The 16998-nt window shown below is 36.9% G+C and overlaps 1 protein-coding gene across 2 annotated transcripts in view; it reads right to left on the bottom strand.

The window, feature by feature from the left end:
- The window catches only part of UHRF2 (ubiquitin like with PHD and ring finger domains 2), a 79802-nt gene that overhangs the window by 34071 nt on the left and 28733 nt on the right, over nucleotides 1–16998 (bottom strand). The window contains exons 4-5 of one of the 2 annotated variants that reach the window (XM_046664484.1): nucleotides 13166–13261; nucleotides 6858–7076 (exon numbers count right to left, since the gene is read on the bottom strand). In XM_046664484.1, the coding sequence (XP_046520440.1) occupies nucleotides 6858–7076; nucleotides 13166–13261 (315 nt within the window). The remainder of the gene's footprint in view (nucleotides 1–6857; nucleotides 7077–13165; nucleotides 13262–16998) is intronic. The other variant, XM_046664485.1, reaches the window with a different exon arrangement.

The raw sequence follows: 16998 nt of genomic DNA, 5'->3' as shown, positions 1-16998 counted from the left end.
GCCCCGATAGTTCTCCTTGCCTCTCTGTTGCCTTCAAACAGATAACTGTATTTGATCTGGCTATTCTAGTTGTTTTAGGTAAGAATCCTGATCTACTGCCAGCTATTCTATCCTCCCTGGAAACAGAAACCTTCCATGTACTTTTATAAGTGCCTCAATAAATGTCACAAAAACAAACAGATCAAAACTAAAATCACTTTTTCTATCATTTTAGTAGAAAGCTTACCACATCCATTTTCTCTGCACAAAACTGATGAAGCAATAGACCAACAACCAAAATGTGTAAAGTGTCAATTCATTCAAGAAATGTCATATTTCACTGAATCTAATAAACCACCAATTCTAAAATGCATTATTTTATGTACTATCAAAAAAGAAATTGGCTTGCAATGGGGCAGTCTAAGAAGAACCTTCAAATAAAGCTGCAACACCAAACGGAAGCCAACAACTACAGGACACATTATTTTATGAAATCTCAAGAAAGAACAAAGTCTGAGATGAGCTAAGAGGGACCCTCAAACAAAGCTAAGATGGCAAATGGTCTCTCTCATAGTTAAAAGATGAATGGGAAATAAACCACGGTGCAGATACAGACAGAAAATAAATGTGCTCATTTCAATATTACCACTGGGTATAAGGAGAAAAGGTAGCCTCTGAGAACTGAACCATAATAAGGTATGATTCATGCAGGTTTGCAGATATGAATTCACACTATCTGTGTGGTCTAAAAAAGCAGAGAGAATTTAACTTCAAGTTAGATGGCACTCCAAGGTGTAGAGCAGAAGCAATTCAAATCTCCAAAAGAACCCAGCTTCGTTTAGTCCAACAGGAATTTTAAGATACATCCAAATTTCAGAGATGTTAAAATATGAAAAACTGTTAATCTCAGATTCTATGAAATATTGCATTGACTGAATACCCATTGCAACTAGTGCCTAGAAAAGGGCCTGGAACACAGATGCAAACAAAAATCAAGGTATCAACATTCCAGTGGTATGATAAGTAGAATAATGAGCCCCAAAGATGTCCATGTCCTAAGCCTAGAAAGCTATGAATATGTTACCTTACATGGCAAAAGGGACTTTGCAGATATGATTAAGTTAATGACCCTGAAATAGGAGGATTATCCAAGTGGGCCCAGTGTAATCACAGGAGACCTTAAAAGTGGAAGAAGGAAGGAAAAGAGAGTCAGAGAGATGCAATATTGTTGGCTTTGAAAGTGGAGGAAACGGGTGATGGGCCAAGGAATTGGGAGGTCTCTAAAATCCAGAAAACGCAAGGAAATGGATTCTCCTTTGGGGTCTCCAAAAAGGAACACATCCCTGCTGACACTTTGCTTTTAGCCCAGTGAAACCCATGTAAGACTTGACCTACAGAACTGCAAAATAATAAGTTTTATTGTTTAAGCCACTAAGTTTGTGGCAATTTGTTGCAGCAACAATAGTAACCTAATACAAGTAGGGCAAGAGAAACAAGTAAATGTCAGGTGATAATTAATACTGTAGAGAAAAATACATCAGAGTAAGGGAAAATTCAAGTAACCTAGGCATGGTATAAGCATGTATGATTTTACACAGTGTGATCAAGAAAGGCCTCTTTTGAAGTGGTGCTTGAACAAAGAACTGATACGACAGCCAGAGCAAGCCAAATGAATAGTTGTGTGGGGCAGACCACGTAGAGGGAACAGTAAATGCAATAGCTCTGAAGCAAGAACATAGTATATGATTAAGCAACACAAACAAGGAAGCCAATATGGTTGGAAAACAGCAAGCTTTGATTTATAACTTGACATGGACACCAAATTTGTATTCTGTAAGAATGGTACATTCAATGAAATGAATATTACTAAAGAGATTTCATGATAAACAAGTATGGATAAAGTTTAGTAAGTAAATAAAACCCTATAAAAATGACAGTGAAAATAAAGTAAGTCCATCCATAAATTATTTTCTTGATATGGGATTCAAATTCTATTTATGAATATTTAAACTAGTATAACTTCATGTGGTATTAAATACAATGTACATTATAATAGTAAGTGAACAAAAGTATTTTGAAGAAAGGATTTAAACCCTAAACTTTTATTTTAAATTTTCTTCAAAGCTAAAATATAAACAGAAAATGACAAGTTAAAAATAGAATTTGATAACTAGAGTTAGTTTAAGCATATTCACTTTTTGGTACTCACAAATTAAAAATAGAAACAAGCATGAACTTTAACTCCAAGTTCCCTTATCAAATCTCCAAGGCAGATTAAAAATCATGTCCTCTATTTGCTTCTTCCTTTGCACCTTCAATACAATAGAGAGGATCAAAGCTGAAGGTTAGTTCTTTGCAAAAGTCTAATAAAACTGATAAACCTCTGGTGAGATTGATTAAAAATCACAAACTAAATTCAGGAATAAAAAAGGGAACATCACAACAAAGACCGCACACATTAAAAGATGAGACTACCAAATAGACTTACAACAATAAACTAAAATTTAGATAAAATCAACAAGTTCCTAGAAAATTAAATCCTATTTCAAGAAGAAATAGAAAATGTAAGTCCTATGATCATTACAGAAATTGAATCAATCATAAAAAAGCTTCCCACGAAAAAAACTAAGCCCCAGAGGACTTGACTGAGAAGTTTACCAAACATTCAAGAAAAGGACACAAAATTCTACCTAAGATAGAACAAGAATATTCCACCAAATTATTTTATAAAACTAGCATAATTTGTGGAGGATAGCTAGACAGGGAAACAAAGATGCAAATTTTACTCATGGACACAAATCCAAAAATCCACACAAAATATTGTCAAACCAAATCTAGGAAAGCATATCCACAAAATACATTTTAATTATTGGTGAAATTTTGAAAGCTTTTTCTTGGAGATCAGGGGGAAAAAGGATGCCTGCTATCACTACTTCCTTTCAACAATGCACTAAAGAGCAGCAGGTGAATAAAGACAAGAGGAAGAAATCAAAGGAAAAGACAAACAAAAATGTCGTAATTCACAGATGATGACTACAATCATAAAAATTCCCAAACAATAATCTACATGTAAATTACAATGAGTAAATCTAGTAAGGCTTACTGGATCCAAAGTCAAAGGTTACTTATATACCAGTAACAAAGAGAAAAATGAAGTAACAATAGCACTTATAGTAATAAGTGGTACCTAAGGTTAAATAAGGATAAAAGACGTAAAAGATCAGATCTCTGGAGAGAATTATATCAGGTTAAACCTCATAACTGCCAATATTCAAGTATTTTGAACCTACAGAGACATATTTCATATGGTTAAACCTAATAAAACATGAGAAAAACACATTAAAGATCTAAATAAATAAAGAAAAATCACATTAATGGATTAGATTCAATGCAATACCTATCAAATTCCCAATGGTTTTTACATGGAAATTACCAGACTGACTGGAGAATTCAAAAAGAAGTACACAGAGCTAAGAAGTACACAGAGAACTACTGAAGACCAAGGTAGGAAGACCTGCTCTGTTACACTATGAAAGTGTGGAATTGATACAAGAATACACGAAACAGACAATGGTACACAATAGACATCAGATGGACACATCACATATAAAGATACTTGATATGAGGTGATATTGAAGATCAATGAGGAAAATGGGCTTTTCAGTAAATGGTCCTAGGAAAAATGATTATCCCATTGTATTAAGGTAAGTCAAGCCCTTATCTCACACTGTACACAAAAACCTGCTTCAACTGGATTAAAGACCTAAACAAAGGCAAAACCACCAACCATTTATAAGGTAATAATGGAGAATACCTTTATGTTCTCTGGGTAGGGAAAAGTTTCTTCCCCCTCACTCCACATTTTATTGATATATAATTGGCATAGCAGTATATAAGTTTAAGGTATACAACAATGATTTGATATACGTATTTATTGACAATTACCACAAAAAGTTTAGTAAACATCACCTCACATAGTTACAATATTTTTTCTTGTGATAAGAACTTTTAAGATCCACTCTCAAATATACAATACAGTATTGTTAACTATAATCACCACGTTGTACATTACATCCCCAGAACTTATCTTACAACTGGAAGTTTGTACCTTTTGACCACCTTCTCCCATTTCCATTCCCCCATACACATACCCCAGAGAGCTTCTTAAGCAAGACATGGAAAGTATAAATTCGACTACATAAATTAAGAATACTATTCAAACACAAGGAGAAAAGATAAGTCATAGAATTGGAGGATATATTTTCTCCACATATAACTGAAATGGTCAAGTCTCCACAATTAGAACTCCTAAAAATCCGTAAGACAGACTACCCAATTAACAACGAAACACCAATGTTTGGAACAGGATCCTCACAAAAGACATCCAAATTGCCAATAAACATAAGAAAAGGTTCTCAAATCTCATTAACAGTGAGTGAAATGCAAATCAAAGCCACAATGATGTACTATTTTATTATAAGCCCACCAATTAGCAAAAACAAGTCTGACAAAATTAAGTGTGAATGAGAATGAAAGCAATGTGAACATTCATACTGTTGTGGAAGTGTAATCTGGTATCGCTCAAATATTTGGTCCTATCAAAGTTGAAGATGCAGAGGTTCTACAACCCAGCAACTCTACTTCTAGACAAGATGTTCCCTACAGAAACTAACGTACATAAGCACCAGGACACAGATATGTCATGGCAGCATTATCTGTAACAGCCCCAAACTGTCTATCAACAGCAGAATACACTTATACTAACACTTATTATTTATCTGCTCTTTCCAGTGAGGGGGAAAGACTCTTAACCATGAAAAAAAGTTACCATCCACAGGCCACACTGGTTCCTTTTTGGCTCTTGTGTTCCTAACATGTCTGGTAAAAACTTAATGATGGAGAACATAATACTTTACAGTACAGTGTGTTTTATTGTTGGGATAGCTATCACATAATTGTTCTCTCTAGTAAGCCAATATTTTCCTATCTATAATTTCCACTCAATCTTAGTTCTAGTTCCCAAAGCCAGGGTGCTCCATTTTAACCATACCTCAGAATCATTCAGGGAAACATTTTTAAAATAGCAAGTTTTTTTTTAGTTCAATGATATGAGTACTACTATTATCTCCTCCTATTGTGTACACGTGCTTTCTTGTACTTCCTACATTCAAGTACATTATAAGACTCCCTATATAACCAATTTATGTAGATGCTTTCTCCATTTATTCATGATTAATATCCATATTTGAATTTCAAGTTGCTCAGAATTCATAATTGAGTTACACCTTTAGTATGGCAATAGAATCACACTTGGGTTTGTAGAAAGCTCTGAAACTGTTTTCTAAAATATAAGCTATTTTCAGCACCTCATGATGTTCTTTTTCTTTAAGAGACAGCAAACTTTTTCTCTGAAGGGTCAGAGAGTAAGTAGTTTAGGTTTTGCAAGCCAGATACTCTCAGTCGCAACCACTCAACAATGCTGTAGAGCACAAAAAGAGTCATAGATAATATGTAAATGGATGGGCACTGCTGTGTTTCAATAATTTTATTTTCATAAAAACAGGCAGCCAGTAGGCTATAGTCTACTGACCCCTGCTTTATATTACTAACCATAAGCAGATGTTTGATCCCAGACTTGTCACCTCCATGTTACAATAGATACAATATATCCATTATATATAATATATACTTGTTATATATAACAAATATAATACTAATATAATATATATTTTAATTCAGTTAACCAGAACTTGACAACAGTGTTAGTTTGGCTGCTTCTCTTATATAAAAGAAAACTGTCAGGGTCATCCCAGAATCCCCAATGCTCAACACAAATGTAGCTCTAAGAATTCATTCTAAAAGAAATACAAAAAAACGCATACACAGGGGCTGGCCCGGTGGCGCAGCGGTTAAGTTCGCACGTTCCGCTTTGGCGGCCCGGGGTTCGCCGGTTCAGATCCCGGGTATGGACCTACACACCGCTTGTCAAGCCATGCTGTGGCAGACGTCCCACATATAAAGTAGAGGAAGATGGGCACGGATGTTAGCTCAGGGCCAGTCTTCCTCAGCAAAAAGAGGAAGATTGGCGGCAGATGTTAGCTCAGGGCTAATCTTCCTCAAAAAAAAAAAAGCATACACAAGTTGTTTACTTACACATTATAATAAATAACTGGAAATAGTTGAACAGACTTTTTTAAAAAGTAAATTAGTGACTATTTATCCAATAAACTCTATTCAGAAGAATCAGACACAGAAAGATGGTGATACATTTTCCTAAGTGTAAAAAAGTAGCTGTGAAACAATGTATAATACTATACCAGTTGAGGGAAACATCTAAAAGTGTTTCTTAAAGAATTGATGATGGAAGTATCTGAGTGACCTGGTATTTTGGGTGACGTTTTACATTTTGAATTCTCTTAATTAAGCTTGTTAAATTCTGTAAGTTGGAGAAAATTACTATGAAGGAAAATTTCAGCTAGTCTTGCAAGTCCAGGAGACAGCTGGTTAGACATTCACTGCTATTAAATCAACACAGATCCTCATAGCAACCATAGCTATTGAAATGCTTTTGTTTATTATTTGGTTTAATCTAGAAGAATCCTGTGAGGTAAACAAGGATTTCTCTAATAGAATACGCAGTTATTTCCAAGATGCTTTCAAATAATATCTCCAGGTTTAAAGTAGTGATGGAGATTTAAGGGCCATTCTTAAAAAATTCTCAAGAATTTATATTAAAAAAAAAAAGTTATCCTTTGGAATGCAGATTTTCATCTTTCATGGATTCCATCTTTTTTACTAAGGAACATGTGCTTAATACCTAAAAATTACATTCCTTGATTAATTCAATAAGGCAATGGCATTGGTGAAGCGAATCTTACCCCAAGAAAATATTCACATGAAGTTCTTTTTTGGTCCTTGAGATTGTCTTCAAAGCAGTGATTTCTGCATCAAACCAAAATCCTCTATTACCAGGATTTTCTACATTGTAGTTAACCATTACCACATCACCAACATTTAGTTCATTCCATTTCAAAGTGGTTCTAGCTCGTGGTCGAAGATCCTTGACATTTATTTCTACAGTACCACTTTCTGGGTATCTGAGGAGAGACAAAGAGAAGAATCTCATAACACCGCTTATGAGTATCACCAAAGATGACTAAAATTACATCCAACGTATATAAAAAACTAGTCATATTATTATTAATGGCATTTAAAGTAAATGGTATTTATTCATGATTTTAACTGCCAGAGTAAACAATTCTTGCTAAAATCTTAACAAGACATTCTTTGCTAGCTTGGTGGGTAGGAGTAGGGGTAGGTAAAAAACACAAGTACTTCTTGTTCCACATTTTATTAACCCAAGTTTAAGAATTACTTTAATAGGGGGCCAGCCCGGTAGCGCAGCAGTTAAGCGCACACGTTCTGCTTCAGTGGCCCGGGGTTCACCGGTTCAGATCCCGGGTGCAGACATGGCACTGCTTGGCACATCATGCTGTGGTAGGCATCCCACATATAAAGTAGAAGAAGGTGGGCACAGATGTGAGCTCAGGGCCAGTCTTCCTCAGCAAAAAGAGGAGGATTGGCAGCAGTTAGCTCAGGGCTAATCTTCCTCAAAAACAAAAACAAAGAAAGAAAGAAAGAAAAAAGAATTACTTTAATAGGACTAGATGCTGACTTCTTCCTGAACTTGGAACCAGTTCACTGAGTTCTGCCATTTCCTTTATGCATAATAAGAACGCGAACCTAGTACGTTTCAATAGCCTCCATTTTTCCAGGAAGAGCAAGCTAAGATTCTAGTTCTTACATTCCCCTAATAACGGCAAAACAAAAAAATTTTGTATGTATCAGAAAGTGGAACCACGTGACAGAATTCTAGCACAAGCTTTTTTTTTTTAAATATTTCCCTCCCACCCCAACGAGTTAAATTCCCAACACTGTTTTTTTTTAAGATTTTATTTTTCCTTTTTCTCCCCAAAGCTCCCAGTACATAGTTGTTGTATTTTTAGTTGTGGGTCCTTCTAGTTGTGGCATGTGAGATGCGCCTCAGCATGGCTTGATGAGTGGTGCCATGTCTGCACCCAGGATTCGAACTGGTGAAACCCTGGGCCACTGAAGCGGAGTGCGCAAACTTAACCACTCGGCCACGGGGCCAGCCCCTCTAGCACAATCTTGATTTTCTGTTTCTAAAGGTAAGCTTAGCATAAACCTAAACCTGACCTGAACTGAAAGCTGTAGAACATTCCTCAGTTTCAGGCCTAACTTCTGGTAGCAGTAAGCCAAAGACAGCAATGTAACAGTCCACAATGGTTTCTATAAAATTAAGACCTATTGCCTTTATATATTGCTTGGTAGTAGAGGGACAAAGAAATGAGTAATATGTGGTTCCTGCTCCTGGAAAGCTCAATCTATTGGGGTAGGCCAAACTACTATGGCAGGGCTTCTCAAAGTGTCGTCCCCAGACCAAAAGCATCAGCATCACCTGGGAACACGTTAGAAATGCAAACTCTTGGGCTCCACTTCGGATCTACTGAATCAGAAACTCTGGGAATGACGTCCAGCAATCTATTTTCACAAATTCTCTCAGTAATTCTAAAGCATGCTCAAGTTTGATAACCTACAGTGCTATGGGAACAAAAGAATAATTAAATATCATACCTAGTGCAACAGCATTAACAAGGTAGAAACTAAGGGAAGAAACCATTAACCTGTAACCAGCTGAGTGCCTGCTTACAATGTAAGTTGGTCTGGAATGGGAAGCAGCTCTAGCAGCTAGCCTTAGTTCTCCTGAATCAAACAAGTACTATGCAAGCCTAGGACTCTCACAGTGTGTCTAACTCATTTAGAATAAACGGATATTAATTCTGGGTGGGATCTTTAGTTAATCACCCAATTTAATCAAGTCTGTTCAAATTTTACTTAATTGGGGAAAAAAAAGGTCTCAGGATTAGCAAGGGGCCTCAGAGAGGATCTAGCCCATTTACCCCCTCAGTGTCGTAATTCCCTTCTACTACAAGCCTTCCAAATAACCATGCAACCTCTGCTCAAACAGTAAGTGATGAGAGTCAGTTTTAACCAAGAAAAGCCATTCTGTCTTCATGTAGCTCTGACATAGGAAAAAGAAAATACTACTACATCAAAGATAAGCTTTAAAACTCATATTATGCCTCAATTCCATGAAGAAATCTATACACTTTCTCCATGAAAGACCTAATACTTGACAGTCTAAATGTTCCTGCTACTCGCAATCTTCTCTTCTAAATAAAAACATTTTAAATAAATTTCCTTCAATTCATATGACAGTTTTGAATCCTTTTATCATCCTAGTTTCTTCATGGGTTTAAATTCCCATTTCAGCATTTGCTACTGCGTATCCTTGGGAAAGTCACTAAACCTCTCTATGACTATTTCTCATGTGTAAAATGTACCTCATGGTAACTAACCTCATATGGTTGTTTTGAGAACTAAATTGAGAAGACTTGTATAGCACTTAAAACAGTACATGATGAGATAAGTAAATGTCAGTTGTTAATATTGTCATTATCACACAGAAATAATCCTAAAGAAACCGACAAGTACAAAGCCATGTCTACGGTTCTACTCTTCTCCCATTTCAATCTCATTTTTTAATGGTCAAACATAAGTCTCTAGCCCAACACTCGGTGTTTATATATTCATGTTGTTTCACATTGGTTTGGTCAGAAAAATAATCAACATTTTTTCCAACCTATAAAACAAAATTAAACTAGGTATTTTAGGGCTTTTCTAATTCTAAAGTTGTGAATTTGTTTTCTACCTCAATATTCTTAAGGCCATATAGGATAGAAAACTATTTTTAGATGAGACTCTTTTCTCAGCTGTAATGTGAAAATTATATTTTGACATCATGACACTATCATCTACTTCTGTAAAGTGCAGGAAAGCATACTTCAATGGCAAGAAAATTCTCCATTTATTTGCCTACGTTTGTCAAAATTAGATACCAAGAATGGAAATATTTTGAACAAAGTAGAGAACTTGCACAGTTTTAAAATTGTATATAAAATCATGTTTAGCAGAGATAAGGCAAAAATAAATCATTCCAAACATCAGAGCAAGGGAATGTAAGCTATGTTTGCCCTGAAACTAAATCTGTATGACTTCAGAACAGAAATATATGGTCAAGTTTATGTACAGGCATACCTCATTTTTACTGCACTTCTCAGATACTGCTTTTTTTGGTTTTGTTTTTACAAACTGAAAGTTTGTGGCAACCCTGCATCAAGCAAGTCTATCAGTGCAATTTAACCAACAGCATTTGCTGCTCACCTTGTGTCTCTGTGTCACGTTTTGGTAATTCTCGCAATATTTCAAACATTTTCATTATTATATTTGTTACAGTGATCTGTGATCTTTGATGTTACTATTGTAATTTCTGGGGTACCATGAAACCACACCCATGTAAGACGGTGAACTTAATCAAAAATGTGTGTGTTGACTGCTCCACTGATGGGCCATTTCCCCATCTCTGTCCCTCTCCTAGGGCCTCTCTATTCCCTAAGACACAACAATATTGACATTAGGCCAATTATAACTCTATAATGGCCTCTAAGTGTTCAAGTAAAAGGAAGAGTCACACATCTCTCACATTAAATCAAAAGCTAGAAATGATTAAGCTCAGTGAGGAAGGCACGTGGAAAGCTTGAGACAGGCCAAAAGGCTAGGCCTCTTGCTCCACAAAAAATTAACCAAGTTGTGAATGCAAATGAAAAGTTCTTGAAGGAAGTCATAAGTGTGACTCCAATGAACATATGAATGATAAAGTGAAATAGCCTTATAGCTGATATAGAGAAAGTTTTACTGGTCTTGACAAAAGATCAAACCAACCACAATATTCCCTCAAACCAACACCTAATCCAGAGCAAAGCCCTAACTCTTCAATTCTGTGAAGGCTGAGAGAGGTGAGGAAGCCGCAGAAGAAAAGTTTGAAGCTAGCAGAGGTTGGTTCATGCAGTTTAAGGAAAGATGCTGTCTCCATAACACAGAAGAGCAAGGTGAAGCAGCAACTGCTCATGTAGAAGCTGCAGCAAGATATCCATAAGATCTAGCTAACATAAATCAATGAAGATTTTCATTGTAGAAAAAACAGTCTTATAGTGCAAGAAGATGCCATCTAGGACTTTTGTAGCTACAGAGAAGTCAATGCCTAGCTTCAAAGGACAGGCTGACTCTCTCATTGAGGGTTAATGCAGCTGGTGACTAAATTGAAGCCAATGTTCATTTACCATTCTGAAAATTCTAGGGCCCTTAAGAATTATGCTAAATCTACTCTGACTATGCTCTATAAATGGAACAACAAAGTCTGGAAGACAGTATGCGTGTTTACAACATGGTTTACTGAGTATCTGAAGCCCAATATTGAGACTTACTGCTCAGAAAAAGATTCCTTTCAAATTATTACTGCTCACTGACAATGCACCCGGTCACCCAAGAGCTCTGATGGAGATGTAAACAAGACTAATGTTTTCATACCTTCTAACACAGTATCGATTCTGCAGCCCATGGATCAAGGAGTCAGTTCGACTTTCAACTCTTGTTGTTGTTGTTATTATTTTTTTTTTTAAAGATTTTTTTATTTTTCCTTTTTTCTCCCCAAAGCCCCCCGGTACATAGTTGTATATTCTTCGTTGTGGGTCCTTCTAGTTGTGGCATGTGGGATGCTGCCTCAGTGTGGTTTGATGAGCAGTGCCATGTCCGCACCCAGGATTCGAACCAACGAAACACTGGGCCACCTGCAGCGGAGCGCGCGAACTTAACCACTCGGCCACGGGGCCAGCCCCAATGTTGTTATTATTTTTTAGATTGTTCCTGAGCTAACTAATCTGTTGTCAATCTTTGTTTTTCCCTTTTTCTTCTTCCCCCCAAAAGCCCAGTACATAGTCGTATATCCTAGTTGTAGGTTCTTCTAGCTCTGCTATGTGGGACGCCACCTCAACATGGCTTGATGAGCAGTGCTAGGTCAGCACCCAGGATCCAAACCAGCGAAACCCTGGGCCACCAAAGCAGGGCATGCAAACTTAACCACTCAGCCACAGGGCTGGCCCCTCAAGTCTTATTATTTAAGAAATAGGTTTTGTAAGGCTATGGCTGCCATAGATAGTGATTCCTCTGATGGATCTGGGCAAAGTAAATTGAAAACTTTTTGAAAAGGATTCAGTATTCCAGATGCCATCAAGAACATTTGTGGGGCCAGCCCCGTGGCTAAGTGGTTAAGTTTGCACACTCTGCTTCAGCAGCCTGCAGTTTCACTGGTTCGGATCCTGGGCAAAGACAAGGCACCACTCATCAGGCCATGCTGAGGTGGCATCTCACATAGCACAACCAGAAGGACCTGCAACTCGAATATACAACTACATACTGGGGGGCTTTAGGGAGAAGAGGAGAAAGAAAAAAAGAACATTTGTGATTCATGGCAAGAGGTCAAAATATCAACATTAACAAGAGTTTGGAAGAAGTTGATTCCAACTCTCACGGATGACACTGAGGTGTTCAAAACTTCAGTGCAGAAAGTAACTGCAGATGTGGTAGAAATGGCAAGAGAACTAGAATTAGAAGTTGAGCCTGAAGATGTGACTGAATTGCTGTAATCTCATGATAAAACTTTAGCAGATGAGGAGTTGCTTCTTGTGGATGAGCAAAGAGAGTGGTTTCTTGAGATGAAATCTACTCCTGGTGAAGAGGCTGTGAAGACTGTTAAAACAACAACCAAAGTTTTAGAATATTATACAAACTTAGTTGATAAGTCAGAGGACTGACTCCAATTTTGAAAGAACTTCTGTGGGTAAAATGCTATCAAACAGCATTGCGTGCTACAGAGAAATTGTTTGTGAAAGTTAAGAGTCAATCCATGCAGCAAACTTCACTGTTGTCTTATTTTCAGCAATTGCCAAGCCACTCCAACCTTCAGCAACCACCACCCTGAGCAGTCAGATGCCATCAACATCAAGGCAACACCCTCCACCAGTAAAAACACTGACTCGCTGAAAGCTCGGATGGTGGTTAGGATTTCTTAGCAATAAAGTATTTTTTAATTAACACGTACATATTTTTTTAGACAATGCTATTGTCTACAATAGACTTAGTAGACTACAGTGTAAGGTAAACATAAGTTTTATATGCACTGAGAAACCAAAAAATTTGTGTGACTCACTTTATAGCAATATTTGCTTTATTGCGGTAGTCTGGAATCAAACCCGCAAATCTCTCCAAGGTATGCCTGTATAAATACTCTATGTATACAGTAAGTCTGTAAAAGATAAGTCATGAAAATGAAGCATGATTTTCCTAAATTCTAGCCAAAGAAATATTAAGTCAATTGTTATGTTAAAAAACAAACATGGAAGGGGTACCTAAAACTACTCTTACCAAAGTCAAGAACATGTCAAGTATTCAAATATTAATTATTATTCTTTCCCTGGGCATCTTCATCTATACATATCTTAATATTACATAAAGTGATGACTTGAAAACTCCACTCTAATTCAAATTTTTCTCTTCAGATCCATATATCCAACTACATTTCTTAACACAGATGTCTCCAAACACCTCAAATTCAAGGCATCTAAGATAATATTCCCTAACCCATAATCTGCTGATGCTAAGCATTCTCTAGAGGAAACTTCATACTCCCACAAACTTAAGCATTATTCCAAATTCCTCTTATAATGCCTCCATTCCATTACTAAGTCCTCCTTATGCTATACATTTAACACTTCTTTAAGATAACTATACCCCCTTAGTGAAGACTTGCATTTCTCTTGAGACTATTTGTTGTCAAGGTCCAACACATCTCCCTGTCTTTAGGATCATACCACACAATCCATATCACACTTTTGAAGATTCTAAAACAGATTTACTTAAAATATTTTGTGAAGTTTGATAACAGTCTGTTCATAGGCTGTGGGAAAACAGGTATTCTCATATATTGCTGATGGGAACACAAAATGGCACCGCCCACTTGTAGAGGGAAATTTGGCAACAGCTAGCAAAATTGCCTAAGTATTTACCTCTTGCTCAAGGAATTCCACTTCTAGGAATACATCCCAAAAATAAATAACAAAAATCCTCATGAAAATAAACATCAACAAGGCTATTTAGAACTCTAATAGCAGGAGTAGAAACCATCAAATGTCCACAATAGGAAATCACTTAAAATAACATACGGTACAATTAATATAATGGAATATTATGCTCCTATAAAAGAGAATATGATATCTGCTATGGACCAATATATAGGAGAGATACATTAACTCAAAAAAAGCAAGATACAGTGTTTACAGCATACTACTTTCTAGCTAATGAGTGCGTGTGTGTGGAAATACAAACATACACACTTGTATATATACATATACAAATATGTGAGTATATATGCAATTATACACACTTGTATTTTGAAACAGAAGGATAAGCCAAAACTAATAAATATAGTTACTAAAAAAGAGATAAGCAATAGGGTAGAAGGAACCAGGATGGGACACTGTTTATCTCAACATACTTTGTTTTGGAGATTTACCTATAGAACCATGTAATGTTTCACATAGTTATAAAACAAAATTCACAATACGTGGGAAGTCCCTAAAAAGGAAAAGCAAAATGAAACAAAAGCACACAATTGATGGCTTAACTACACAAGGAGGAACTATTACAAGTGACTCGAAAATACTATAAATTAACTATACATCCCTAATGGGGTTATTTCCTAAAACAATGTAAAAAAACCCACCAACTTTTCTGTAATCACATTGTTTGCAATACTAGTACTGCTAGTCTGGAACTACCTTATGAGTAGGAAAAAGCAAATCAGTGGCATTATTAAGAGTTATGACTTTCAAAGTAAGAGAAAAAAGAGATTAAATTATAAACCTTTAATTGGAAATATAAATACAAACCTATGGTATATTTAAGTATTCCCTAGCTGTGTCCAATGAGAAGACCTGGAAACATGATCAAACAAGTATCAATGAGCAGCACAGACTACATGCTCTAAGTACAATCTCTAACCTAAACGAACTAGGGCTCTTGGAAGAAATGGCTGAATCAAGGCATGGGCAAGAAGTAGAACTTGGGACATCCTGTTATACCTGAATGCAGAGAGCCTCAAAAACTATTTCCAGCATGGAAGGCCAGAGGTGGGACAAATTGGGCACCAAAAAGAACTGAATTAGTTTAAAATAAGTGTTATCATCCATTAGTTCATAAAGATACTTAAAAGGTGGGGCCAGCCTAACAGCCAAGTGGTTAAGTTTGCGTGCTCCGCTGCAGCGGCCCAGGGTTTTGCTGGTTCGGATCCTGGGCGCGAACATGGCACCGCTCGTCAGGCCACGTTGAGGCAGCATCCCACATGCCACAACTAGAAGCACCTGCAACTAAGATATACAACTATGTACCAGGGGGCATTTGGGGAGATAAAGCAGAAAAAGAAAAAAGAGATTGGCAACAGTTGTTAGCTCAGGTGCCAATCTTAAAAAAAAAAAAAAAAAAAAAGATACTTAAAAGTAAAAATCTCACTGGCCAACTTTTGGAGGATGCTAGGGAACTTATTCCGAACACTGAAAAAGTTCAAGAATCAATAGTTTATCCTACCTTTCATATATGAACCAACTGGTTGTTAAGAAAAGTTCTTTATGAAACCAATTATAGCTAATAAATGAAGGAAAGAATGAGGTATCATCATTTTTGCAAACACAATGAAATAGAGGAGCTAGTTAAAGACTAATGGCTGCTAGGTCAAGACGAAAAGCTGGTAGTAAATTTCACAATGGATACACCAGGCTGAGAATATCTGAATCTTACCACAAAAAAGAGAAGCAGGTATTATGTGCCTCCCAATGCCGTGCAATAGGTAAGTAAACATCATCTCTCAAGTAGTCGTATCAAATATAACTTGAATCCAGTCAAACCTCTAGATATAAGCTTTCGGGAAACTAACATTAACAGAGGAACATGTTAAATACCACTACGGGGGGCCAGCCCCATGGCCAAGTGGTTAAGTTTGCACACTCCGCTTCGGCGGCCCAGGGTTTCACCAGTTCGGATCCTGGGCGTGGACATGGCACCGCTCATCAAGCCATGCTGAGGCGGCATCCCACATGCCATAACCAGAAGGACCCACAGCTAAAAATACACAACCATGTACTGGGGAGCTTTGAGAGGAAAAGGAAAAATAAAATCTTAAAAAAAAAAAAAAATACCACTACAGGGATGTAAAGTCCAGACCGTGGGAAAACTCAAAACTGTCACTTGTGTTGCATAAATAAATAACAAGGGGGAAAAGAAATAGGGGGAATCTGTAGGTTGAGACTTAACCTATCAACTAAATACAATGGGTGGATCTCATTTTTTATTCTTATTTGAACAACCTAAGTACGTTTTTTAAAAAGACAGGGAAGTCTGAACATTGACTGGTTATTTCATATTAAGGAGTCACTAAGAATTTCATGTGGGATTTGTTGTTTTAACATGTTAGAGTCCCAAAGACCACTGCCAAGTTCAGTAATTTGCTAGGGGAGCTTACAAGACTCATTCTCACAGGACAGCATCTAGTTGTTCCCATAGCTATGATTTACTACACTGAAAGGATACAAAGCAAAGTCAGCTAAGGCAAAAGGCACATGGGGTGAAGTCCAGAGGAAACCAGGCGCAAGCTCAGAGTCCTCCCCCAGTGGAGTCGCACAAAACATGCTTAATTCCTCCAGCAACAAATTATGATAACACGTGTGAAATATTAGCAACCAGGGATGTACAGTAAAGAATATCCAAAGTTTTTATTAAGGGTTGATCACATAAGCAATCAATGCCTAGCACATATCAAAATTCCAGCCTCCCAGAGGCAGGTATTCAAACTAAACTATATTCTTCACATTAACAGTTTAGGCACAGTTAGCCATTTTTATCAGGGAATGAGGAGAATCCTCCTGATAGCTAAGTTCCCAAACACTAGCCAAAGGTCAACCACACAAACACACCTTTTAAGGAATAGCAGTC

This window comes from Equus quagga, chromosome 6 (assembly GCF_021613505.1).
Source record: "Equus quagga isolate Etosha38 chromosome 6, UCLA_HA_Equagga_1.0, whole genome shotgun sequence".
NCBI classification, from domain to species: Eukaryota; Metazoa; Chordata; class Mammalia; order Perissodactyla; family Equidae; genus Equus; species Equus quagga.
This window is presented reverse-complemented; position numbering and strand designations above follow the sequence as displayed.